The sequence below is a fragment of the Peromyscus eremicus genome, chromosome 1, assembly GCF_949786415.1.
Source record: "Peromyscus eremicus chromosome 1, PerEre_H2_v1, whole genome shotgun sequence".
Classification (NCBI taxonomy): domain Eukaryota; kingdom Metazoa; phylum Chordata; class Mammalia; order Rodentia; family Cricetidae; genus Peromyscus; species Peromyscus eremicus.
This window is the reverse complement of record NC_081416.1, coordinates 188,735,824-188,761,579: the sequence shown is the minus strand read 5'-3', so window position 1 is coordinate 188,761,579 and position 25,756 is coordinate 188,735,824. Positions and strand designations below refer to the sequence as shown.

Below are 25,756 nucleotides of genomic sequence, written 5' to 3'. Positions count from 1 at the left end.
TGCTGGATGTATCCTTGAACACACAGAGATCTACCTAGCTCTGCCTACCAAGTACTGGGATTAAAGGTGTGCACAACCACCGCCCAGCTTCTGTGATGGCTTGCTATTAGCTCTGACCCCCAGGCAATTTTATTTATTAACATACAAATAAAATCACATTTCAGTACAAATAAAATTATCACCATAAGAATCCACTGGTTTCCTTTGGTTTGGGAAATCATGTCTCTATTATTTTGATGGGTTTTATCCAGCATGGGATTTTGGCCCTTTCTCCTTCTCACTCTAATTGGAATGTCAACCCCTGATGTAGGCTGTTTACGCCAACCTCAATTGTTTTCATATGAAAAGTTTCTTCTTTCATTCTTGTGGCCAAATTAACCAAAGAGGACTTCATCCCTGAGCCTTTACTGCCTCTTGTTTTAGCTGAAATCATGGTGCTTAGGGGTACAGAAGAAAATCTATAAACATAATTTCCAGCTTGTTTTTCACCTGAATACAGGGCCTCAGATGCATAGCCCAAGGGAAGAAAGAGTTCCAGAATTCTCAGTGGCAGTGGAGGAGGTATACGAAAGTGCTCAGAGTGTTACAGCTCTCTGGGTTACTGTGACAGCCTCACTCATCAACAGTTAGAAGCGCATATGGTCACAAACACTTGAGCTAAGTATAAACCTGCAGGACACTGTGAGATCTGATCCATCAGACTTATGTCTGTGCAGACATTTGTGTTAGTAGGATGTTTTATTTTAGTTATTATTATCAGGATCTTGTTTAATCACAGTCATGTATATGCCTATAGCTCCAGTGAATGTTTTTTCAGAATCAAAGAAGATATTCACCATGAAGGAGATGCAGTCATTGGTGTATTTTTTCCAGTACATTCTTACTACACAGGTAACAAAATTCCACATCCATACCTGCCGTACTTTTTCACTGACATTCACATACAGTAAGTGTTGCTACTCATTTATCCTGTTTCAGATTTCATGTTACAGGTGACCCAGGTGCTATATATATTCAAACTTTAATACTTCTTATTTATATAAAGAAATCTTTCTGTAATCCAAATTTCTTTATTTAATTTTATGTTACTCTTCATTTATTTTATTTTCTTAAAGAGGATACAGAAAGGTTACTTGTTTGTTTATTGATTATTGTTTCCAAATATGATCATTTTATTCTTGTTATCTTACTTGACTATGCCTTTACAGCCACATGTTTCTCATGATAGGTCTTCAGAGGGAAGATGATTTTATCAAAGTTTGACCTGGTTTTTCAGCACAATCAAGAAGTCTGTATGTACTCCTGTGAAAACAGGTGTTGCCACCTCTTTTACTAGGGAGGGACGTGATGATAGAGTCACAAGTATGCATGTGTTAGATGACACTGATTTAGGAGTAAGGGTGTCAGATTTAGAAGTTGGGAATACTTTGTTGTTGTTAAACATCTCTGCCTCTCTTCATGTTTTTTCTTTAATTAAATTAATTATTTCCTAATCTTTACTCTCAGATACATTTTCCCTTTTATGTGTCTATTGATGAATGCATTTCTAATAAGTTGTTTATCTCATTTTCTTTCCTTTTTTTACATTTTCATGTGTGTGTTCATGAGACACAATGATATGATTGTGGCTGTTTCACATTAAGTTAGAAATAAAATCAAACTAAGTTTGTGGCAGAAAAATATTTTTGCTAGTACAAAAGTTTAATATGTATATCTTTTCTCCTTTCTTTTCTTCCTCAAAATCTACCATTGTATAACACTTTTTCTAAATTTTTTCATACAAGTTGGGGTACAAGAAGTGTATATATCTCAAAGCTAAAATCATTTTTTAGAGCTTCTGATGACGTCCTTTATTACAGCATGAGAGTACATATATGTTTTAAAAGAGGGAATGTGTTCTCTTTCTAGGTCTGTCTCTTTGTCTCTTTTCAATGGTTTCTGCATTTTTACATGCCTAGAAATGATCATCTTAATTATCAAGATTACAAAACTTATAGGCTCTAGGTAGGAATTTTGTTCTACTAGGTTGGTTTTTGTGTGACCTAATTTTTTTTCTTTTGCAAAGTAATAAGGCAATTTTCTTTAAAAAAAAAGTATAATACTTATCAGAAATAAATTACTGTCAAAATTGACAGAGTATCATGTGAGTGTGGAAGTACCCAAGTACTTTGATTATGATTTAGGATTTTCAAGAGAAGAACTTTTCATGCTAGGGAGCATAGTCTGAGCAAATCTCTACATTGATTGGCAGGAATAGATGATGTAAGCATTTGCCCAATGTGCATTTAGCTATAATGCACCTAATTTTGATCATGTACACATACAATTATGCATAGTGACCTAAACTACTAACTGGATTTTATTTTACGGCTATGATAACTGTTCAGATAATATGATAGAGAAATATTAAAAATGCATATCAATTTCCAGATTAATGTAAGTTATCTTTTAGGTGCAACATGTCTTAGTATATTAGACTGCGCATGAATCAAATTTTAAAAGCATTTGTTACCACAATTTTTTGTGTGTGTCCATGCACATTTATGCCTCAAGTCTCACATGCAGGGGAGAAACCACTGTGGGAAGGTATCTTCACCTTCTATCGGGTGTGCATTGGGAACAAACTCAGACCATACTCAGTGCTAGGATTTTGCCCTGATTGAACCATATTTTTCCCCCTTTGGCAAATCCTGTTGTACATGGTGGCTATTATCCTTCCAAATTAAAATTAGTAGTATCTCTACAGATGTGTGAGATGAAGAATATATCCCTTCCATTTACTTAAAAATTTGGTTGACTTGTTATGTCAAAGTAGATTACACCAACTCTACAAACATTTCTTATATTAATAATGTGATAGAAATTAATGTATCACATGAATATTATCTTTCACAATGTGGATGTTAAAAGTTTTTCTCTTCTACTATATATTTATGTCCTTTTGTAAGCAGTTTCACACATCAAAAGCCAAAATTACTTTTTTTGCAGCTTAATCTGAAATACTTTGCATTGGGATGCTTGTTTTAAAATTTTTATTACTTCAGTTATTTTTGAAATTACAATATATTTGGAACATTTCTCTTTTCCTTCCTTACCTCCAAACCTTCTCATATAACTCTGCTTCCTCCCTTTCAAATTCATGGACTATTTAAAAAATGTTATTGCACAAACATATGTGTAATAACAATATATTCCTAAATACAATCAGATCAGTCTATATAAATCTACCCCTATGTACATTTTTGAGGATATTTGCTATTGGATATTCAATTGCTTTGTTTTTTCCTGTAGAAGATTATTTCTCTGACTCTTGACATTCCTTACTTGCCTATAGTTCTTCCTGTAAGATTAAGATGTTATGATGTTTCTCCCAGCCACTTTGGTATGTCTATCATGTTTTCCTCATTCATATCATGTTTAGGCAGTTATGTTCATGAAACTTTCAGGATAAGACATCAATTATAAAATGTCAAAAATTTTTAACAAATACCCTAACTTTGACTAAGATATATCAACATAGCTTTTAAATTATAGGAATAAATGGTTTGTTATCTTATTTAGAACAAATACTTAAGGACAACATTACATACATATAAATATATATACATTGTATATTTCTAGAATTGAAAAAAAGAAATAAAAAGGTATAATTATCAATGTCCTGGAGCATAACTCAGAAAAAGTCACATTGCATGTTTTCCCCCATGTTTCCTATTTCTATGTATTAGCAATGAAAATGATTCTACCTGTATCTGTGTCATGATTCCAAGCTCTTCCCTCCATTGTCTCCTGTGGCGTCCTAATTGGCCACCCTCTTTCCATGAATTGAAGCTTTGTGAACTTTTCATATGGGCAGAGTGATCTTTCAATACTCTCTACATCCTTCTATGAAGGTCTATTTGGACTGCATTCATTTATTTGAAAAGCCCTTCTGTGGTGTGCATCCTGTTGTAGCCACTGTACTTTTTTATCCTCAGTTTGTACATTTCATTAGCACTACAATTTTATTTGCTAGCTCCCTTTATTAGAGTGTTTCACATAAAAATGTGTAATCTACCCTGATATATTACAAAACATCCAGAAACATACACACAGGCAGCTGATCAGATACAGACCAAACTACCTGCTGTAAGAATGTTTTTCATGGTCTCATTGTATTGAGTACTGATGGCTGTCAGAGTTAGCACTGTGGTGATGCTTTTAATATTTATCTAAATGTGTCACTTCCAGAAATACATGTGTCTATCTAACACTGCATTTACATTCAGTAATAATTCAGACCATTTTAGATTGATTTTGCATAATGAGATTAAAAAATATTAAATTATCCAAAGTCATTTTTGTATCTAGTGTAACTGAATAAATAAATAATGACATCTCTGATTTCCAGTGAAATTATGTAATGCAGGGACAGTAATTCCTACAGAACATTCTCGGATTTCTATCCAATATATCTATTTATCTTCTACTGTTATCATCCACTGACAATACTGTACATCATGAATTACTAAAATACATTTCTGAAGAGTTAGAATTTTGTATTTTTATTTCTCACCATTTTTTTCTAATTTCTTAAGGTTTTCACATTAGTGAAAATTCTTAAACATAGACATGCGTGAAATATATTAAAATTCAAAATCAATTTTTAACTAATGCATAATAGATAGGATTAAATTTTCTAGTATATAAAGTGAAATATTCATATCACAACATCTATATACTTAGTGTGTAGTAAGTTTCCTTGATCTTGAACACAAATGAGTGCTGATTCAGAAAATCCTAATTTCAACTTTTCTTTCTGTTTCTTTCTTTGGGTTCTGGCTTGACCCTAACTTTGCCTCTGTGATATCTTGGGCTCCCTTTCTCTTTCACTGAAGCCATTTTCCCTGCTCTATTGCTTCTTTTCTATCTGTGTCTGACCTCCATGTTTGCTGAACTCAAACAGCTTAAGCATGCTTTCTTACTTCTTTCCTCCATCATCCTCTTCCAGGCAGCTAATATTGTCTAATTCATACCTATCTTAGAGTTTTTTATTTTTAAACTCTAATAATACAGTATTCAAATTGCAGAAAAACACTTTTAGTATCATATATGAAATGCACATAATTTTTGGTATACTGTATAATGTAAAAACCTGAGATCCAATATATACTGATCAAATTTGGTGATTAAAGTTTCCATCCCATTATTATTGCTTAATGTTTGGAGGTTTTGAGCTCCTCTGCTCTTTTGTCATGGAAAATATAGCTGGGATGATGAAATATAATGTGCTCATAAGATTACATACATGTATAACATTCTCAAAAAGTATGCATTATATATGCATGTATGTGTACATATAAATGTCTACATATATACACACACATTTAAATCTACATTCTGGTTTCCACAATTTTTCTAGGTTTCCACTATTAAGGACTTTTGTGCCCAATTCCCTTCCAGTATATGCAATTCTTTTATTTATCATTTTGATGTGTCTGCCAGCTTTCTTGGTGTTGTTTAAATATTTTATCAATTAATTAAGAAATTAAATGAAGTGTGTTTTGATTATACTCATTCCTTCCCAAACTCCTTCAGTATGTACTTAACCGTGCTAACCTTTCTATTCACTCAAGTTTGAAATTCCTTCTTTTTTCCCCAAAGAGGCCTGTTTATGTTGTTGAATTGCTCATAAAACTGGAGCCTTCTCTAGACTGTGGTAAATGTACTGGAGGTGAAAGCTTTTATAATAACTAACTATAACAAAAACTATCAAATTAAAATTATCCATGGTTCATAGTGATATTTCACACTTAACTCTATTTTCCATGCTTGTTTTTTTTTTCCTACCGTTTTTCCAGATGTGGTGTCACAAAAGCTATGCATTCATATGCACAATTGCTCTATTCTTTCTGGAAAATAATTTTCTTGTAATTATCTGTAACCTTTGTACAATCGCAGAGATTTCTGTGGCTGAGTATGATATGTATGCTCCATCTGCAGCTGAGCATTATCCAGTGCCTCATTATCTCCAAAGTGACCACTTGAAAGTCTCTGTTAATTTATGTCTGTCAGGAAAAGCTTCTCTGAGAAGGTTGAATCAGTGCTCTGATCTGTAGTTTGACAAATAAATTACTAGGAATCATTTTAATCCTAAGTCCAGTTAGAAGAATAAAACTATTATATTCTCTCCTTGGGCCTAAGACCTCACTAGTCACACTTTCATATTTCAAATAAACATGCTAGGAATGAGTTTCTTCTCATGGAATAGGCCCTAGATCCAAACAGAAAATTACTTGAATACTCATTTACCATTTCTTTTGCTATTACATCAAAGGGCGTGTCTTCTTAGGTCAGTTGTTTTTACATCTTGCAGGGATCATATATAGATGATAATGACTATTTTTTCCTTATGGTATTCACCAGAGAAGACTGCTCAAACATGGTTTAAGGCTGCAGAAAGGAGTTCATATCCAGCCTGAAACTCTATTGGGTGATCTGAATCTCAGTGTAGCATGGATACTTTATCAGGATGAGCTCTTAAGTACAAAAAAAAAGTGTTTTGTGTTAACATACATCAGAAGAAAAGAATAATTAACCAGAAGTAGAAATACAGAAGCTAAAAGCAAGTTACTACACTTAGCACTCGGGATGCAGAGCCAGGCAGATCTCTGTGAGTTCGAGGCCAGCCTGGGCTACCAACTGAGTTCCAGGAAAGACACAAAGCTAAACAGAGAAACCCTATCTTGAAAAAAACAAAAAAAGGAAATGTAGGATATAGATATGATATGATGATATTATTGAATCTACTTTTAAACAGTAATAACTTGTTTAAAATGTTTCACATTGCTATGGATTCTAGATTATTGATACAAATTTAAGTTAATTTTGTTAAACTACATGCATATTTCTACTCTTGTTTAAGGTATTATGTTTGTGTAGCTCATTTGAAACTGTAATGTATAATTAAAAAGTACAGATTAATAGTCATCTATAACAATCAAACTTATAGTCATATTAGTTAAATTTCCTAAGTATACATAGATATATTTCAATTAGGTAGGTAATCTTCAAATACTACAAATACCTACAGAATATGGCACTTAAAATGTTTTAAAAACTTAGACTTTCAGGACAGTGAGACAAGTCTGCTCCTGGCAACACTGATTTACTACAAAGAAGATGATGGGCATCGAAGAACCTCCATATAGAGTTTGCTTTCCTTATTGCAAAGGTTAGCCATTTGGACAAGAAACTGTTCTTGCCTGAACTGTTTGACAAAATGTTGCATTGACTAGACATGCAGGACCCATGAAAAAATGACCAATAAATTTTGCCAAAACAAGGCAAAATTGTCCCTCAGTTTCCTGTTTCCAAGAGGAGACTGCCAGACATTCTTCAGGACACAGGGAAAAGTTACTGAGAAACTCTAGGCCTATATGCTGAAGACTGATACCTCAACATTGCAGAGTACCTTTGGGTGACTGTCCAGGCAGTCAGCTGTCTCTGTTATTCTAGATTTTTGGAAGTTTTTTTACAATGCTCTTGTTGTTTATTTAGGTAATATTATATCCTTCTGGGGTCTTTGATGTAGTTGAAGCCTAGATAGTTATAGCTATAATTTTTCTTGGTTATGATAAAAGATAAATTAGATATGAAACCTTAGACTCAAAAATATAGGATAGATAGAATAATTTCTTTAATTTTGTCAAAAACAAGTAGATAAGATATTGTAACTCTAATTCTTGCTTAATAACTGTTTTGCTATATTAATTATACTATGTTAAAGTTAAAAACCTTCCTTTTTGATTACATAGAAAAGGGTAACTGTTGGGGAATGTTTTTCTGTACTGTGTGAATATATGTTTTTCCCACTGGTTAATAAATAAGCTGCTCTGGCCTATGGCAAGGCAGCTTAGAGGCAGGTCGGAAATCCAAGAAGAAACAGGAAAGAGAAAGACAAAGTCTGAGGAGACACCAGTCTACTGTCCAAGGAACAACATGCCAGCAGAAGCCACAAAGCATATGGCAAAACATAGATTAATAAAAATGGGTTAAAGATATAAGAGCTAGCTAGCAAGAGGCCTGTCATATGCCATACAGTTTTTAAATAATAGTAAAGCTCTGAGGGATTATTTTATAAATGGTTGATAGACATCAGGGCCAGGTGAGACCAGAGGAACTCAGGACCTGAGAAAACTTTCAATAACAAGGCTGTGAGACGTTCTTGAAACATCTGTTCCTGTACTTACTGAGGAACAAGATAATCAAAACAAAGTACACTTAAAAGGGTCAACATGATCTGGTGGGCTAGAGGAGCTGGCCACAGATCCAATTACAAGTTCCTTCCCACAATATACTCAGACAATTTTGTGACATATACAATAACAAAGTTAAATTAACTGAAGATAACTCTTCCCTACACAGAGACTTATACTTAATGTCAAAGAATGATGTAGAAAGATGATAAAAGTATGAGATATCAAGACCTCTCTTTCTTAGAAAATTTAGCTCATGCAGAGCCACTGTGGTGGCATATGACCAAGGAACAACATAATGCCAGGGTTAGACTTATAAACAAATTTTATAAAAATATAAATGTGGACATAGTATTATGCCAGAATTTAAATAATAACTGTACCAATTTTGGCCAGATGGGTGTTCCTGGGCACTCAGACCATTACAAGTTATTGATACAACTGTTTGGTATATGGCAATATGACCAGGATGGCTTAGAAATTTTGTTTTGGTCTCAAATCCTTGAAGCAACCAGAGCTACAAGCCTAAGAAGAGGCTGTCATATGCCTCTAGATTCTTAAAAAACGGGTTATAGATTTAATGACTAATAATGGTAACTCTATTAATGTTATCAAAACTTGAGGGAAAATGATTGGAAATGATAACTATTCTGTCATAGTGTATTAATAATGACTAAAAGATAAGCAAAAGGAAGTGAAACACATTTCTAAAATCAATAATGATATGGTCTATGTTTTGGAACATCATGACTGTATCCCTGCTTATTAAATTCTGTGTGAATAAAGAAGCATTTATTTGGATCCCTTTCTGGGTAAGGGCTCTCTGTTTTCAATTTAGTTGTACATAAACCTAGTATATGGCTGAGAAGTCACATGCTATTGTGTCCAGTATAGGTATTGCATGCCTTGGTCTGAACAACTCAAAGTTTATGGTCCCCAAATGAGTAGCATGGTGAAGCATAGTTATCAGAGTCCAGGCAGTTATTTCTGAGAGAATGAACTTTTCTTCCAGTATCCTCCATTAACATATAACTTTGAACTGTCAATGTTTTTTTTTTATTATGCAGTCTCAGGTAGCACTGGGTTTTGGTGTGTGTCATCAGAGCATCAATAGGCCCAACTGATCTTAGGGTCATCTGTCAGACAGTGAGTTCAACTGCCTGGTCATGGAGCAGAGCAAGTTCTACTGAAAGCCACAAAGCCACTACAAAGGCCAAGATTATTTTATGTCCTTTTTCCAAGCATTGAGAAGATCATACAGTTGACATGCCTAGTTGTAGAAATACACCAACTGATTGTCCATATATGTGGTAGTGGACTATATTTTCCCCCATTTGAGATGCTTGGTGAGATCAGTCAGTACTTCTCCCTAGAATGAAGTACATGGTTGGGGAAAATATATTTAAAGTAAGTACTGTATCTCCCAAGTACCTGGTTTCATCTTTCATCCAGTGACAATCATGTATGAGCACCTGCAGGTCATTGTCAGGGAAGAGGATAGCTGGATTGATGACAAACTGGACTCAAGCTGGGGCCAGGAGTAGGGTCTTGTACTGGGTCACAGAGTCATTAAACAATTGGTATTATTTCATTCCTCAGAGGAAGACCTCATCTACAGTTGATGTTATGAATATCAGATTCAGACACACTTAACTCATTTCTTTCTTTTAATAAGCTAGCAGTAGTCTCCACAAATCTTTGACAGGTGGAACATCCTGTGGCTCTAGGGTCAAATCATTTGGACAGATGTGACACAGGGAATTTCCATGACCTCGATGTTTAGGTCAAATCCCCTTTGTCTCTTGTGTCATGGACAGACAGATGAAAAGGTTTTGAGGCATCTGGAAGCCCCAGGGCTGGGGGTAAATTCAGAGCTCTTTTTAAAGCCTTGAGTGCCTTTTGTTTACTTTCATTCAAAATTAAGGGCTTAGTTTCCTTGCTTTGTGCTTGTGTATAGAGGCATTCTTGTATCCACAAACTCTGCTATCCAGAGACTGACATACTCAGTTACATCTAGGTATTCTAGAACCTGCCTCTTAGTCTTTGGAGTTGGAATCTGAAGGATGGCAGCAATCCTGTTGAGACAGTCTCCATTTCCCTCCCTTGTGCTTGTAGCCAAGAGAGGTAGCATTCTACAATTTGGTCTTTTTTTAGATAACATTCTGTAGCCCTAAGGCTACAACTCTTGTAACAGTCCCTCAGTGGTCTTTTTATAAATTATTTTCCCAGGAAAATTCCAAAGGAAGGGCAGGAGGTTAGCATTTAATGTCTCCTCAAACAGGGTTGGAGAGTCTTTAAATCCTTGGTGCACCCTGATACAGTTAAGTTTCCCACTGCAGACCTCCCTCTGGGTCTGTCTATTTAAAAACAAATAGACTCACCTCTGACAATATGAGGCTGAAAAATACATCTTTCAGGACCAGGGGAGTGCATACCTTTTTCTCTGGAGGAATCAGACTCAGTAAAATCATAGGTCCTAGGATTCTTGACAGGCAGGAGAGGAGTATTCCAGAGTAACTGACAGGACACCAGTGTGCCTGTCTATTCTCACCATTCAATATGGGCTTCAACTTTCCCTTCATAAATACATTGTGTATTGTTAAAACTGGACAGAGCTAGCTGAAGCAGTTGGTTGAACAATTATAGGAACTTGGTGTTGGGCCAGTCCCGTAGCATTGGTTTCCTCTGGTAGAAGACAAGACACCAAAATTATGCTTGATTTCTGTAAGTCAGTATTTCATCATCAGAGAAGGTGGTGGTGACTTTCAGTTTATGCAAAATGTCTTTTCCCACTCAGTTCCTTGTTGTTAAATATAGGTTAAACTACCTCCAGTAACTAGGACCTAAGTATACCTTAACTTTTAAAATTATGTAACATTTTCCTAATATATGATGTGAGCTGGGAGACAAAAGGAATCTCTTTAAGAGCTGTCTGTCATCATTGAAAAAGTACCCAGCAAAAGTTATATAACGCTCATTGGTCAATGTTGGACAGAATGGAGAACCTGCTCTGTCCACGCTGTTTTCTGGCAGAAATCCCCCTTACCAACATCACAGGGTTTTTTCTACCTTTATTTTACTTTTTAGAGACAATTGTGGGTTTAGAGTTTTTAAATTATATGTATCTTTGGTTAATAAGAAGTCATAAATCATGAAGAGAAATAAGTAGAAATTTCACTTTTCCTTCAGGCTCAGTCCAAGGGAATTTCTCCTTCTGCAGGACTGCATAGAGCAGGCTAAGAGTGGAGGGAATGCTCCCCTAGGAATTCCTTCCTCCATATGTGCATTCTGTTTGTTATTTGATCCCTGCTCAAAGTACATACTGGTCCCAGTTTGGAGATGGCAAGGAGACCTGGGATGAGAAGCCTGAACTCTTGCCATCTCCAAACTGGGACCAGTATGTACTGTGAGCAAGAATCAAACAACAAACAAAAAGAGAAAGTGTTCCTGATCCAAGAGTGGGACAGGTAGAAGTGTTTGTTTGTTTTACTGAGGGGCCTAGCTGAAATTTGGGTCCTCAACAGCAGGAGATCCATGTCTTAAGCCAGTTTGGGGGATGATGTTACACCAGAGAAAGCCAAGAGTGAATACAGGGAAACAAAACTAACAGAAACACATAGAAACATGGTGATACTTTATTTGTGCTAAAATGTGATTTTATTTGTATGTTAAAAAATAAAGTTGCCTGGGGATCAGAGCTAAGAGCAAGCCATTTATTAGAAGTCTGGCGGTGGTGGCACATGCCCTTAATCCAATCACATGGCAGGCAGAATCTCTGTGTGTTCAAGGACACAGCCAAGCAGTGACCCGAACCTTTAATCTCAATACAAGCCATAGTGACCTGGAGGTGTATATAGACAGACAGTGATGTGAAAGTCATGTGGTTGGGTTTAGAACCAATAAAAAGACAAAACAAAAAGGCAATAAAAAGACAGGACATAGGAAGAAGGTCTCTCTCTCAGGGGAAGGACAGCAGCAGGTGGTAAGATAAGGTGGTCTTAGCTCTTGGCTACTGCTCAATCTCTGGGCTTTTAACTATTTATTTGGCTCTGCATTTCTTACTTAATAAGACTGTTTAGAATTACATCTACAGAAACACACACACACACACACAGAGAGAGAGAGAGAGAGAGAGAGAGAGAGAGAGAGAGAGAGAGAGAGAGAGATTCAGTAAAAACAACCTGTGCTGGCCACCACACATTCATACACTTGAACAGACAGAGGGATCCAGTGTCATCTCACATGGTTCCTGAACACTGGGTCAGCAGCCATCTCTGACATCTCTCCTATATGTCCAAAGAGAAGACACCTTAATCTGACTTACCTGCAAGTGTGACAGACCAAGAGTCTTTCTAATTTGTTTCATTTTGGGGTGGAGGTGTCAGATTCCTCAGTTTCCATAGGGAGAAATTGTTGGAAGGGTATCCTGGGGACATGGAACTCTGGTTACAAATTCCCTGTGTGTTCCTTGACAACTTCACTTTTCCTTGCTTTGAGGAGCTCTTAGACACCTTATGTCTCATGATCTTGTTGTGACATCTTGGGGGAACCTCAGGAAATGTAGATATTTACCATAGATCACTGCTTGGACATGAATTTAAGGCAAAGTCTTAATAGAAAAAGTCTCCATTAACTGGATTACAACTACACTGAATGCTCAGGAATTCAGTCTATCACTAAAACTTTATCAGGATGAGCTCTTAAGCACAAAAATCAACTTCTGAGTTAATGTATTTCAGTTAACCAGACCATTAGCCAGAAGCGGAACTACCAAAGCAAAAAGCAAGATAGTACATTTAGAGACATTCTCAGAACAATGGACATTGATGGATTAGGTCTTTGTTTTCACTTTTGACAGGTGGTGCTCTCTACCTGCTGAGTTTTACAGGCTTAATGGACCCTCCATGATTGAATCAGTTGTGCTAAAGTCTGAGGACCTACTAAGATCTGGGCTCCTGTTTATTGTTGAAATTATTAAGGCCATTCCACGTAGTTAAAAGGAGATTTATTTAATGGTGTAACTTACAAATTAAGGGATAGGTAGGTCACGGGGTCTGGAGAAGGTGTATCGCAGTCCAGCGGTGTTCTCTGGAGCTCTCCTTGGCCCACCTCCACAGTCCAGGGTCCCAGACCAGAGAGAGCACTGACCCATCCAGATCTCGGGTCTCCAGGCGCCTCCCTTGGCCCCGCCTTGTAGGTGTGACAGTTGCCGAAGTCTCAATGGGGGTTGGAACTTCCAGATCAAAGCTAGAGTGGCTACCCACTACACCTGTTACACTAATTGAACTGTGAAAGTTGTCTACTAGGGTCAAAGACTGAAGTCCAGTACCAGCTTGATAGCTCCGTGTTCTATGACTCATCTATATATTATCTTTAGCAATGTCATCTTTCCATAAAGTTCAGAAAGAACAATTATTTTGAAAATAAAATATTTTGAATAAATTATTAATTAATACATGGAGATTTTCAAATAATTTATGTCAGTCACATTAATTTATGACACTTCCAACCAAATCCTTCAAAAATCACTCACTTAAGCCCTCTTCATGTTGTCTCTCTTAATTTGAAGACAATATCTTGCAACAGTTCTCCTGGTCCTCTGGTTCATAACAGTCTTATAACTTCTCTACCACAAAGTTTCCTGATTTTTAAGTGTAGGGGTTGTGTGGTAAATGTATTAATTGGGGGTAAACACCCTGCAGTTGGTTAAACAGTATATGGGTAAAAGTTATTGTATCCTATAATGATCTGTGTCTACCATATAAAGAAGTATCTTTGTACAGGGGGGAGAGCTATATTATCTGTACAAGGTTAAGTTTAGGTTACAGTTAGAGATTATAATAGTTTAGAAAACTGGCAGTAGTAGGTTCTTCTCCAGAGTCCATATGTAGAAGTACAGTGAAAGACATGACTTTCTTCCTATTCCATCATGCCTTAACTCCATTTACATAACTGAGAGTTATCCAAGGCTACAAGTGTCATAATTACACTGATCAGAATATTTTGCATTGCTTACTAGTGTTATCACTCATTGACTTTATAGATGGATAGGACTACTGAGGACTGCTGATGGCTTTTCTTCATTGCGAGCTTGCATGACTTCTGTAACTATGGGAGTTGGTCCTCAGTAGGTAGGTATAGTGGGTAGCTGTTCCAGCTTTGACCTGAAAGCACTACTCCCATTGAGGCTTCTGATAACTGTCATGACTACAAGGCGGGGCTGAGACAGGAGCCCTTAAGACCCAAGATCCAGATGTGCCGGCTCTCTTGGTTCCTGGATCCTGGATGCTGGAGGTAGACCAAGCAGAATTCTCCAGAGAACACCACCGGACTGCACTTCACCTCCCCCAGACCCGATAATCTATCCCTCTACTTGTAAATTGCCCCCACAAAATAAACCTCCCTTTTAACTATGTGGAGTTGCCTTAATATTTCAACCAACAGGTAGGCTTCCAGGTAAATTCAGGTAGATACTTTTACCTACTGTCTAAAGTGTGTGATATCTTTAGCAATAGGATCTTACCTTCTTTTTCTGGAAGGCACAAAGGGCATGGGCCACAGCCTATACTTTTGGAGGAAGTCTCTTGGATTCTCCTAAAAAATGACAATTCAAAAACAGGTTTCCAATGCCTGGCACTGGATTTTTATTATTATTTTATAATATTCTAAAGAAATCTATTTTTCTAAATTTCAGGCATTGACATTAAAATAAGGAGTATCTCAGATGGTAAAAATGTTTCAGGTGGAAGTGAGATTACCTTAGTTCAGACCACAGAAAATTCATGAGTGCACCTCTAACTGTACAGAATTGCTTGTGGAGGTTGTCCTCTATCTTGCAATCATATTATTTAAAACATTTCACAGTAGCACACACACACATATACAAACAACATAAACAAATGGTACCAAAGCAACATAAACTCACAAAAGATAATGTTATCAAAGAATCACAACTATTTAAATATGAGTCACAATAATTCAGTGGTATCCTTTGAGGAAGATATTTTCTTGGAAAGCTGTGTGTCTTAGTGGAGGAATATTTGTTTTCCTCTAACTGTAGAAGCTCTACAACAAAGAACAATAAAGCAGGAAGTATTATACTTTGTAAGATAATTTTTCTACATTCATGGGCAAAATTTTAATGTACCAAATATAATAGAAAGTACAGTAAGCAGTCATGGGATGACCAATTATAAGGGTCATACTTACATGATCTTATATCATCCTATCAAAGTAACACAATCAGTTGAATTCGAATCATTTATTAGGAGATTTTAAATGTGGATTTTATATAAACACTAATATTTGAACTAGAAAACTATTGCATTAATCTGCAGCTATGTGTGGTTTATAATATCATCAAGTGTACTTTTCTTCAATTTATGCAGATATAATTTTAAAATATACCAGTTGGTACTGGCCCTGGTATTTGCCATTGAGGAAATCAACAGGAACCCTCATCTTTTACCAAACATAACTCTGGGATTTGATTTTTATAATATCCCATTCAGTGAGAAAAACATTCTTGGCAATGCCCTTATTTGGCTCTCAGGCCTGAGTATTCCCATCTCTAATTATAACTGTGTAAAGGAGAGAAAGTCAGCTGCTGCACTAACAGGACCATCATGGGCAAGATCTACCCATATTGCAACACTGCTTCAGCTCTACAAATTTCCACAGGTGAGGAGTTGTATGGGAAAAAGTGCCAGATCTCCTTTGCTGACATTTCAGAGGCATGTAAAGGTTAGAGGGATACTTGGATTACTTAACTATTAAGGAAAAGTGCCCAGACAATTGAAAACAGAGCTAATTTCAGTCCCTTGGGAAAGAAAGAATGGGGAGGATGCAGGACAGGGGGATTAATAAAAATGGAGGACAGGCCAAAAAATTTCTGAAAAATTCTGTCAGAGAACTTTGCCTTTAAAATCAGGATGAATCCATTCTCATGCTGACCATTGCCATCAGTTCCTGCAGAACAGAGATTGTGATTTATGACTTTGTTCTTCCTCTTGTTTCCATTTGTTTCCTCTTCAGCTTACTGTTGGTCCTTTTGATGCTATTTTGAGTGACCAAGATCAGTTTCATTCTCTCTACCAGATGGCCCCCAAAGGCACATCTCTGGCTCTTGCCATGGTCTCTTTGATGCTTCATTTTCATTGGACCTGGATTGGTCTTATTGTCCCAGATGACCACAGAGGAACTCAATTTCTATCAGATATCAGAGAAAATATGGAGAAAAATCAAGTCTGCATAGCTTTTGTTGAAATGATCCAAAGCACCTGGAATTCATTTCCGTACAAATACTGGAAATGTTTTATCACAGTCCAGGAATCATTGGCCAACATCATCATCATTTATGGTGACAATGATTCACTGCAGGGTTTAATGAGAAATCTAGGGCAACAGATTTTGATGAGTAAAGTCTGGGTCATGACCTCTCAGTGGGATGTTACTAATATGGCTGATTATTTCTTGCTAGATTCTTTCCATGGAAGTCTCATTTTTTCACACCACCATGAGCAGATTATTGCATTTAAAAATTTTATCCAAACAGTTAATCCTTATAAATACCCAGAAGACAATTACCTTCCTAAATTGTGGTTTTTGTTCTTCAAGTGCCCATTTTCAGAGCTGGATTGTCACCTTTTGGAGAACTGCCAACCCAATGCTTCCTTGGAATTACTGCCTAGACATATTTTTGACATGGCAATGAATGAAGACAGCTACAATACATATAGGGCTGTTTATACTGTGGCCCACAGTCTTCATGAGATGAGTCTTCAGCAAATACAAATGCAACCACTTGGATATAGGGAAAGAATGGTGTTCTTCCCCTGGCAGGTAATATCCCTTCCATTGTATTAAAGAATCAACAATGTGATATTTTTGGCATCTTCAGAGGATCCAAATTAGGTATTACGTATTTCAGCACTGTATACATGTACTTATATTATATATATATATATATATATATATATATATATATATATATATATTTCCCTTGAAAGAGAAAATTTTATATAAATAGATAGATAGATAGATACATAGATAGATAGATAGATAGATAGATATCACCACAGGAGAATCTTCACTTGTTATTTTATTTTCCAGGTCAGTGTAGATCTATGTGTGCATGTTGCTAAGGAATAGGGTGCTAATGGCAAGGTGGAAATAATTTTACTGAATATAAAGTCTGTGTCACAAATAGCTGCACAACCTTCTCATGTTTATAGATTACATTTGAAAACTAAGAATTCACCAGGCGGCAGTGCCGAATGCCTTTAATCCCAGAACTCGGGAGGCAGAGGCAAGCAGATCTCTGTGAGTCTGAGGCCAGCCTGGGCTACAGATTGAGTTTCAGCAAAGGTACAAAGCTACACAAAGAAACTGTGTCTCAAAAAGAAAGAAAGAAAGAAAGAGAGAGAGAGAGAGAGAGAGAGAGAGAGAGAGAGAAAGAAAGAAAGAAAGAAAGAAAGAAAGAAAGAAAGAAAGAAAGAAAGAAAGAAAGAAAGAAAGCTGTAGATGTAACCAACTGTCTTATTAAATAAGAAACACAGATCCAACTCAGAGAAGAAAGCCAAGAGGTCAGAACTAAGAGCCTTACCCTTCCTGCTTCAGCCAAGAGAGCTCTCCGAAAAGGGGCTACTTCCTGTGTGTTTGTCTTTATAGCCTTTCTGTTCTGCCTTCTCATTGGTTGTAAACCCAAACATGTGACTGCCTCTGTAGAGACTTCCAGGTATTCTATGGTTGGGATTGAGATTAAAGGCATGTGTCTCCAATGCTGGCTGTATCTTTTTACACACAGAGATCTACCTAGCTCTGTCTACCAAGTGCTGGGATTAAAGGCATGCACAACCACCGCCATGCTCTTGCTATGGCTCTAATAGCTCTGACCCCTGGGCAACTTTATTTATTAACATACAATTAAAATCACTTTTCAGTGCAAATAAAATACCACCATAGAAAGCTAAGAATTCTCTTAGTAAGTTAAACAATGACAGCTCACCCCAAGGTATTAGTACATAAATGATTTCTTTTAACTACCATTTAATCATTAGTAACCACATTTTACTCACTGTACTTTGAGACACACACTAAATGTAAATAGATACAGCTTTGTTTTAAAAATTGAGATTTACTTCAACCAGTACTCACTGGTTCCTTTCCTGAGTATGTTTAGAAGATTTTCTTGAGGCTGACTGTCCTTCAGAAGTATAAGGGCATCCCATTAACTTAGGTTACCATTGCTCAGCTGTAGTGACACCTACATTAATGTTATGTCCTATACCAGAGATTAAGAACAATGAGGGTAATTCTATAATCCATTTTTGATCAACATCTGTGACCTACTTTAAAATATATTCTTGCTTTACTTTCAGCTTCATACTTTCTTGAAGAATATCCATGTGGGGGCCAACATGGCTTTAAAATGGAAACAGAAGTCAGATGATAAGTATGATATTCTCAACTTTTGGAATTTTCCAAAGAGTCTTGGACGAAAAGTGAAAGTAGCAATCTTTTCTCCCAATGCTCCCCAGGGTCAACAGTTGTCTTTGTCTGAACAGATGATAAGATGGCCAGAAAAATATTCAGAGGTTAGTTGTGTATTATCTCAATTAATTATACTTATCATTATAACAAATATATCCACCAGTATAACAACCCCTTATTTGATATTGAAAAACCCACTAATATATTACTACCAGTAGAGAAAGACAGAAAATAACTACTACAAGACAGTGTTTTATCATCCCCTGATATTTAAAATATAAGATCTTAGCTGTAAATGTCTGTTAATATTCAATCATCCATGGGTTAGATTTTTGTCAGTGTTACACAAATTAAGTACACCTGAGAAGGGGTATGTACAAACCTCATAATATCTCACAGGACACTCAGATATAGAAAATCTCTACATTCACAGCACAAAACTAAATAAGTTATGTTTTCTTGCTATGATCAAACAGCATCACCAAAAGTGACTTTTGGAAAAAAGAGTTTATTTGACTTATGGTTCTAGAAGTACAAGAGGTCCTTTATGGTCAGGAGGCATTCCAATGTGTGGCATCCATGGAGAGATAGGAAGGAACCTGAAACAAAGAGTCTCAGGCCACACACTGTAAGCAAAAAGTGAAGACTGGAATTGGGGTGAGGCTCATACATGTTCAAAATTCACCAACACTGAATAATTCTACCAATAAGTCTGCAACTCTTAAAATTCCAATAACTCCCCAGATAACGCCACCATTGAGGAAATGTGTAGGCACATATCTGTCCCTATAATTGCTACTTCTCCTCCAAACAAATGTACAATATCTCCATTAGAAGTCCTTCACTCTATCTTAAATTAATGAGTCATGTTTAAAAATTACAGACCATAATCAGTTATTTCCTTTCTTCTACCTCTTGAAAGGGAAAATACTATAGTGTGCATGTATGTGTTTCTCTTCTGATCTATTACTGCAAATAAAGGCACACATAATATAACTTTAGAAAGTGTTTCTTAGGGCTAGAGAGATGGCTCAGTGGTTAAGAGCACTGACTGCTCTTCCAGAGGTCCTGAGTTCAATTCCCAGCAACCACATGGTGGCTCACAACCACCTGTAATGAGATCTGTTGCCCTCTTCTGGCCTGCAGGGACACATGCAGGCAGAATACTGTATACATAATAAATAAATACATCTTAATAAAATAATAATATAAAAAAAGAAAGTGTTTCTTTGGCTGACATTATGGGGATTCATCCTTTATCCTTTGAAATTTATTGCTTTAGGACATGAGGTGAATGATGACATTATATCCTCAGTAAGTAGAAAAAAGTAAATATTGTAGATCACCTTTTTCTCATTCTCATTCACTCTGAGACAACCATCAATGGAATGGCGACACTCAGTTTTATAGTGAACTATTTAAACTTCCCTTTAAGATTATGCTCAGAAATGCCCAAAAATTTGTTTCCATGGTAACTACAAGTCTAGTTAAATTGAAAAGCAAGATTCACAATCATGGTGGAAATAATAGTTTTTCAACACTTTAGAAAGTAAGTACAGAGACAAGATCCATCTGGAAGGACCACTTGACCTTCTAGGTCATGTCTTCACTGACCTACCTGCATCAAACTTGTCCCTACCTCAGTAAGCTACAAACTGTCTAACACTATGAGAATTCTCAGACCAACCTTGTGTAGGGCACAGATGTTCAAAATAATTTTCTACATTTATAGAAATAAAACCTGCAAGTTAATTGCATGGTATTGAAAAACAATAAACCCTTAACATTTGTTAACTTTGCTCCCATTATTCTCAGATTCCTCAGTCTGTGTGCAGTGAGAGCTGTGGGCCTGGATTCAAGAAAGTTTCCCTAGAGGGCAAGGCTGTTTGCTGCTATGATTGCACTCCTTGTGAAGACAATGAGATTTCCAATGAGACAGGTAAGAATAAATCTTACAGAAATGGTTCCACATTTCTACAGGATTCTGCATTATCTTAAAAACTGAAAAATATCTAGAGAGAAGTCAGAGTAATGTATTCCTTCTCTTATTTAGAATATGAAATGTGCATCACCATGTTTTGAAATAGTGAAGATAGGCACTGAAATTTGTAATTGATTTATGTTCATAATCAACCAGATTGTTTGCTACAGGAAACACCTTTCCTCTGTAATGATCAATATGCTTTATTTCCCCATGTAATTTAACACATGGTAATAAAGTAACAAACTTTGATGTCTTACTAACTGTATTTCAATAATGATTGGGACTCACCTATGTGTAGGATAGGTTATTGACATGATTCTTCACAGCAAGCTTTTTCATAAGGAAAAGAAGATTAGAAATTTGTGTTTGGTAGCTCAATACATAATTTTTGACTGTACAGTGTAACCAAAATTTCATGTTTCCTTAGTGAGTATGATTATGTCTTTTTTTCTGCTCCAATTTTGAGAAAGGGTATATGAAACAATATCCTCAAGGCAGTTTAAGTAATCTGTTATGGAGAGCTGTACCAAGACCTAAGAGCTGCAAAGGAATATAGAATCTCTATTTTGAACAAGAGGTCATGAACCTGTTCACAGCATATTACACTGGGAAGAAAAATCTTTAATAGCTAGTATTTCCATATGTAATAATAAATTTGTGACCAGGGTTATATTAAATTTGAAATTTTTAAATACTTTTTATCCTTTGAGAATTTCATACTATGTATTTTGATCATATTCACATCCTCCCAAATCTTCCACTTTTCTTCTTCTCTAACTTCTCTCTCTCTTTAAAAAAAAATAAAAAGACTTATTGAATTCAGTTTCTGCTGCCACAATACCCTTTGGTACAGGACCCTGTGTGGAGAATGGACTAATTACCAATGGCCAAACTTTTAATGACTGATTCTCCCCTCCCTTCGATGTACTCCCAGAGCTCAGCCTGGTGCTTGACTGTGGATCTCTGCATCTGCTTCCATAAGTTACTGGATGAAGGCTCTATGATGACAGTCAGGGTATTCACAAATCTGATTACTGGGGTAGGCCAGTTCAGGCATCCTTTCCATTATTGGTTGTAGTCTAATCTAAGGTCATCCTCATTGATTCCTGAGAATTTCCCTAGAGCCTGGTTTCTTCTTAACCTCATAATCTCTCCCACTATCAAGATATCTTATCCACTGCTCTCCAAGAGGAGTTGTATGAGCAGGGGAGGTCAAGATCATAATGGGGAAATCTGCAGAGACAACTGAACCAAGTTTGTAGGAACTCACAAACCTTAGACCAATAGCTGTGGAGCCTTCATGGGACTGGACTGGGTCCTCAGCATATGGGAGACAGTTGTGCAACTGGGTCTGTTTTAGGAGCCACTGGCAGTGGGATCTGAATCTATAACTTGTGCATGAGCTGGCTTTCTGAAGCCCATTGCCTCCGGTGGAATGCCTTGCTCAGCCTTGATGCTGTGGGGAGGGACTTAGTCCTGCCTCAACTGAATGTACCAATTTTTGCTGATTCCCCATGGAAGCCTTCCCCTTTTTGGAGGAGGGGATGAGGGGTGGGTTGGGAAGGGAGGGCTGGAGAAAAGCAGAGGGAGGGATGAACGAGGTATCTGTGGTTAGTATGTAAAATGAATAAAACATTTTTAAATAAAATAAGGGAAAAATAATCTAGACAATCCCTCACTAAAAAAAGTCAACCAAAAAATTAAAAAAAAAATAAAAAAGATTGAGTTTTCCTGTTATATCAGCTATGAGGTCAAATAGCTTCTCAGTTAAGGGTAGGACCTAATGCCAACATTCCATGCATGATGATATTTGGTCTGGCCTAAGCTTTCACACATTGTATGTATAATATCACACCCAGAATTTATATATTCAATTGCCCTCCTGTGTGTGGATTTTATCTTCCCTTGCAGCATTTCATGACCTCTGACTTTTACAGTCCTTCTGCATCTTCTTCAATGGATTTCTTACATTGAGATATAATGGACTCTGCCCTCAAACTGTTTATAAGAAACACTCTATACTGAACATCTATATACACATCACTTATATGTATACATATACATATATATTTTCAAATATATATATAGTAGGAATGGTTCACTTATCCATTCAAAGTCTTACATAATTCCTAATTAATACATATACATGACAAAATTATGTGGCTCAATTATGTTAGACACTTGAAGCTGAGATTACTGATTTAATATTATACAAAAGTTTACAGTAGCTTAAAATAGATATAATATATGCATGTATACATATATGTATATATATACATATATAGTAATTTTATTACGTGTATTATGTGCTTTTAGTAAAAGATGGAATTATACATGTCAGTCATTCATTACAAAGTAGAAAAGCAAAAGAAAATAAATACCTACACATAAAAGAGAAGGAAGTAACAGAGCTTGACATCATACCTTGAAATTAGGTCCTGAGAACAGTTATATCAATGAGTCACAATACCTCAAGGAAACAATATTTACAAGATATAGATAAATAAGTTTTATTCTACTAAATCAAATTAGATTATCTGTTAATAAATTTTATCAACAAAATAAAATTGAAAGTGATGTTTCTTTTAAAAAACACAGAAAATATGAAAGTGAAAATCTGGCATGCATAAATCAGTGTTCATGTACTTCAAATTCAAGGGGAACTTCATAAATTTACAAGAGCAGAATATTACAGGACTGTTTTATTTCACACCTTAAAACTGTTTCAATAGGTATGGCCTTTCCTCAATTGGAATAAGAACTGTTATTTGTGCACTATTCAAGCATTTAACAATGTAGTAATGCCTGTTCACTAAAACCTCACAGGGAATTGTCAAAATTTCAAAAACAGAAAATATTTTATAAAGATGAGAAAATTAAGATCTCATGCTGAAGAATACCATTTTATGAAAATTATTTCAAAGGATTCTCTCCCTCTTTTGCAGTATTCATATGTCCAATTCATAATGTGAATATAACTTATGATGTGGTATCAGAAATGAAGTAGGTTTATGCATTGTAACTCAGTATTCTAATGACTTCCAAAGAGATGCACCAATAACACAAGTGGCAGTGAAAGTTTATAAGAGATAAAAGGTGTAAGGTATATTAGATGTATATCACTATAAGGAAGATGGGTTGTATGAGAATCTAGCAGAAATTGATGAATAGTACCAAAAGAGGGGCATCACTTTCTTGAAGGTTATGAACTATGAAATGTTGCTCATATTTAAGTAAATGCCCCCAACAACATGTATATATTATCATCACTGAATAGGCTCATTGTATATTAATATCTAAAAAGGAGAAATAGTGAGTACGCTATGATTTGAGGGAAAAGTGGGAGAAGGTGAGGAGGGGAGCAGGAGGAAAGAGAGCTTAGTTGGATTTACACAAGTTATATATACATATAAATAATAACTGAAATATTTAATAATGAAGATGGGTGGTATAAATAAGAAATTATTCACCACAGAGTTTGTATTTCTTTGTACCTGAGAAAAAGTAAAGTAATATAGGTAACAGTCCTGTCCACATGCACAGAGAAATGGCTTAGAAAAAATGAATGCCTTCAGCTTGGACTAAGGATCACTTTCATTTTTGATCAGATGTGGATCAGTGCATAAAGTGTCCAGAAAGTCATTATGCAAACACAGAGAAGAAACACTGCCTCCAGAAAGCTGTGAGTTTTCTTGACCATAAGGACCCCTTGGGGATGGCTCTCACAACCATAGCTCTGTTTTTCTCTATCCTCACAGCTGTGGTTCTCGGCCTCTTTGTGAAGCACAGAGACACTCCAATTGTCAAGGCTAATAATAGGACCCTCAGTTACACCTTGCTCATCACACTCACTGTCTGTTTCCTCTGTGCCTTGCTCTTCATTGGCCATCCCAACATTACCACCTGTACCCTGCAGCAGATCGTATTTGGAATTGCTTTCACTGTGGCTCTTGCCACTGTTTTGGCCAAAGCTATCACTGTGATTATTGCTTTCAGGGTCACTTTTCCAAGGAGAATGATGAGGTGGTTAATAATATCAAAGGCCCCGAACTTTATTATCCCCATATGTACTATGGTCCAACTTGTCCTCTGTGGAATCTGGCTAGGGACTTCTCCTCCATTCCTTGACCAAGATTATCATGCTGAACATAAAAATATCATCATTATGTGCAACAAGGGCTCATCTTTTGCCTTCCATGGAGTCCTAGGATACCTCTGCTCCTTGGCACTTGGAAGTTACACTGTGGCTTTCTTGTCCCGGAATCTGCCTGACACATTCAATGAAGCCAAGTTCCTGTCATTCAGCATGCTGGTGTTCTTCTGTGTCTGGGTCACATTCCTCCCTGTCTACCACAGCACCAAGGGGAAGATTATGGTGGCTATGGAAGTCTTTTCCATCTTGGCTTCTAGTGCTGCCTTATTTGGCTTCATTTTTGCCCCAAAGTGCTATATTATCTTAATAAGTCCAGAGAAGAACTCACTTCATCATGTCAGGAACAGGCCACATTCTAGAGGCCTAATTCTCAAAACCTAGTTCAAACCTAAACATACTTCTTATTTTAAGAGATGAATTGCAAAGATGATGACCAGTTGATCTCTATTGCAAAAGTGTATTATATAATAGTAGTATGGGTTTGAGTCTTTGAGCTGTTCTTTGTTCATCCAACTGTATTAGAGCCTCTTTATACTGGAGCCATTGAAATTTGTCATGCTTAAAATCCAGGTTATATTTTGATATGAACAGGATATCATTATGTATCTGGCCTTTTCTGAGGCCTTCTGCAAAGACCATGATATTTTGAATTAATGGAGATCTTCCTATATCTGTCCCTACTCTTCTGGGATTAAAGGCCAGCCCCACACCTGGCTCATAATGAAAATTTATACTCTTCCATAATATAGACAGTTAATATTCATGTTACTGATATAAATTTTTCAAGAGTTTCATGCATATTCTCTTTTCCACTTATATGAACCACTTGTTTTGAATTTACAAAGTGGATCCTTGTAAAATTTCAGCTGGTCATTCAATTCACTGTGGTAA

The 25,756-nt window shown here is 36.3% G+C and overlaps 1 protein-coding gene across 1 annotated transcript; it reads left to right on the top strand.

Moving 5' to 3' along the window:
• The first annotated feature begins 704 nt into the window (after window positions 1–704).
• Window positions 705–25,246, top strand: LOC131903587 (vomeronasal type-2 receptor 116-like). The gene is made up of 6 exons (XM_059254258.1): window positions 705–946; window positions 15,626–15,917; window positions 16,272–17,078; window positions 18,617–18,832; window positions 20,544–20,667; window positions 24,321–25,246. Exons 1-6 carry the CDS (start codon window positions 705–707, stop codon window positions 25,244–25,246), a joined length of 2,607 nt encoding a protein of 868 aa, XP_059110241.1.
• The last annotated feature ends 510 nt before the right edge of the window (window positions 25,247–25,756 follow it).